The following is a 2,202-nucleotide window of genomic DNA, read 5'->3' on the forward strand; positions in this document are numbered from 1 at the left end:
CATCCAACCTGGTCTTGGACACTTCCAAGTGATGTGAGCACATCTAAACCTCCCTAAATCCATGGATTGAGCACTGCTGCCAGTGCTTGTGGATACAAGGGATCCCAAGGGATCCAAAGGGATCCCAAGGGATCCTGGTGCCAGCAGGAACAGGCACAAGAACCACTCACATCATCCTGCAGAGATCAGTCGTCATCAGCCACGTCAGGAACTCTTGGCTCAAAACATCCTTCAGCCCTTCTGAACCTTCCAGAGAAGCAAAACTGCAAAAAAAACACAGAGGAGAGGCATAAAAATCCTGCCTTGAACAGCCTTTTCTCCCAATCCTCTTGGACTGGGAGAAAAGGAGCTTGAGCTCATGGGGAGATTTTATTGTCTGATATCTCCAACTTGGATAAACCCCTAAAAAGCTTTAACCTCGTGTTGATATGGAGAGATCTCTTAATCCTGGTGGGTTTTGGCTGCTCAGTCAGGCTCAGGGGAGGGGAAGGAGCATCTCTACATCCACCTCCTCCCACCCTAACAAAGGCAGAGTGTGGGGGCAACAGCTCCCAATGCTCCCAAGGGAAAGTCTTTGTTTCCAAGCAGAACTTTCCCCCTGCAACTCTCACTTGATATTTGCAATTAAGGGCACTAAAGGAACCCCTAAAAATGATTTTGAAATGAAGCTAATCAAGCTGCTTCATCTTTAGCATCAAAGCTTTCCCTCCCCCCACATCTTCTGCCCCGGAACAGGTTAGACAAACATCTGTCAGAGCCAGTTTGGGCTGTGTGGATGCTGCTTTGGAGCAGAGGTCAGCCTGGGTGACCTCTGGAGATCCCTCAAAGCCCTCATGGCTTTGATTTTGTGTTTGCAGGACCTCTGGGGGTTGGATTTTCCATGTGCTTGGCTTGAGACACCTCTGTGAACCAGAACTCTGCTCCTTCCCCACCCTGAGTCACCCAAAAACCTCATTTCTGAAGCTGTTTGCAGGCAAAGGGTGTAAAAAAACAACAAAACCCCTCAGATCTCTGTCGTGGGTGAGAGTCCCAGGACTTGCTGTAGATGAAATCCTATTTTTTTGGCCAGAAAACACTAGGATTGTGCCTGAAGGATGTGAACTATGTGCAGTAAGTACTTTTTCCCCCCTTTCTTACCACCACTATAGGACGAAGCATCACCAACCTGTTAGGTTTGCTAAAATCCCTTCCTTCCTGAGAAATTCCCTGGATCTTCACCCATTTCTTGGTGGCATTTTTCAAACACAGAAGCTGCCTGAGCCCAGATTTTCCTCTGGGCTTGTGTCTAATTTGCTTTGGGAACGTTTGTGCCATAAGCTGAGCTGGGGGAGGTGAAAGAGCCTATTGACAGGCTGTGGATTTGCTGACACAGCACAAAGCTGCTGAGATACAACAGAACTCGGAGCCAGATGGTTTGGGAAAGCTTTGGGATGAGCTACAGGAATACTGAGAGCTCCAGATGGACTCGGTTACCTTGCCCAGAGGTACCTGCTTGGGGTGAGCTCATCCCACCATCACTAGGATCAGGGTGGTATCAAGGTGATTGCATCTTCCAGAGGATGATTACACCCTTAAAATCAGTTTGAATCAGGTATTCTCCTAGTGATGATGTGTAATCGTTAAGGTGATTACATCTCAAAGGTGTTTTAAGGTGATTACAGCTTCAAAAGTACAATCTGTGCTGCTTCTGGGTTCATTCAGCTCTGAAACTGAGTGGGAAATTCCTCCTGGCTGGGGCAGAATCTCTCCCAGCTCAGGGAGAGATCCCTCCTGCCTGATTTCATCTTCAGATGACAAGTTTTCCCTGCTAAAAGCAAAGCTACAAGTTTCAGATCATTCCATTTCTCTCTCTAAATGAACAGCTCAACACAGGCAAAGGAGTTTTGTTGTTTGGGGCTTTTTTTTTCCCCTTTGGATGATTTGAGCAACTGCAAATATTTTGCAGAAATATATCAGCTTCAGCTTCTTTTCACTGGGAGTTTGCTTTCCGTGGAGCTTTGGGTTGATTAGGGTGAAGCTTTTCAGTTTGGTTTCTGTTGGGGTTGTTTGAGCCCTGCCAAAAATCTTACCTTGACCTTCTCAAATGCTTTGTGGAGCCTCTGCTGTCATTGCAGAACAAAAGATGACCCAATTCATCCTTTTCCTTTCCTATTTCATTTGTAGTTTATGAGAAATTTCCAAACTAGGCTGGTTTTCTGCTCT

The 2,202-nt window shown here is 46.4% G+C and overlaps 1 protein-coding gene across 1 annotated transcript in view; it reads right to left on the bottom strand.

Moving 5' to 3' along the window:
• Positions 1-170: 170 nt before the first annotated feature.
• Positions 171-2,202, bottom strand: part of GIP (gastric inhibitory polypeptide) — a gene marked incomplete at both ends in the record, with an annotated part of 3,929 nt that continues 1,897 nt past the window's right edge. Inside the window, one exon of the mRNA XM_009069476.1 lies at positions 171-263. Within this exon, the coding sequence (XP_009067724.1) occupies positions 171-263 (93 nt within the window). The remainder of the gene's footprint in view (positions 264-2,202) is intronic.

This window comes from Acanthisitta chloris, unplaced genomic scaffold (genome assembly GCF_000695815.1).
Source record: "Acanthisitta chloris isolate BGI_N310 unplaced genomic scaffold, ASM69581v1 scaffold2812, whole genome shotgun sequence".
Classification (NCBI taxonomy): Eukaryota; Metazoa; Chordata; class Aves; order Passeriformes; family Acanthisittidae; genus Acanthisitta; species Acanthisitta chloris.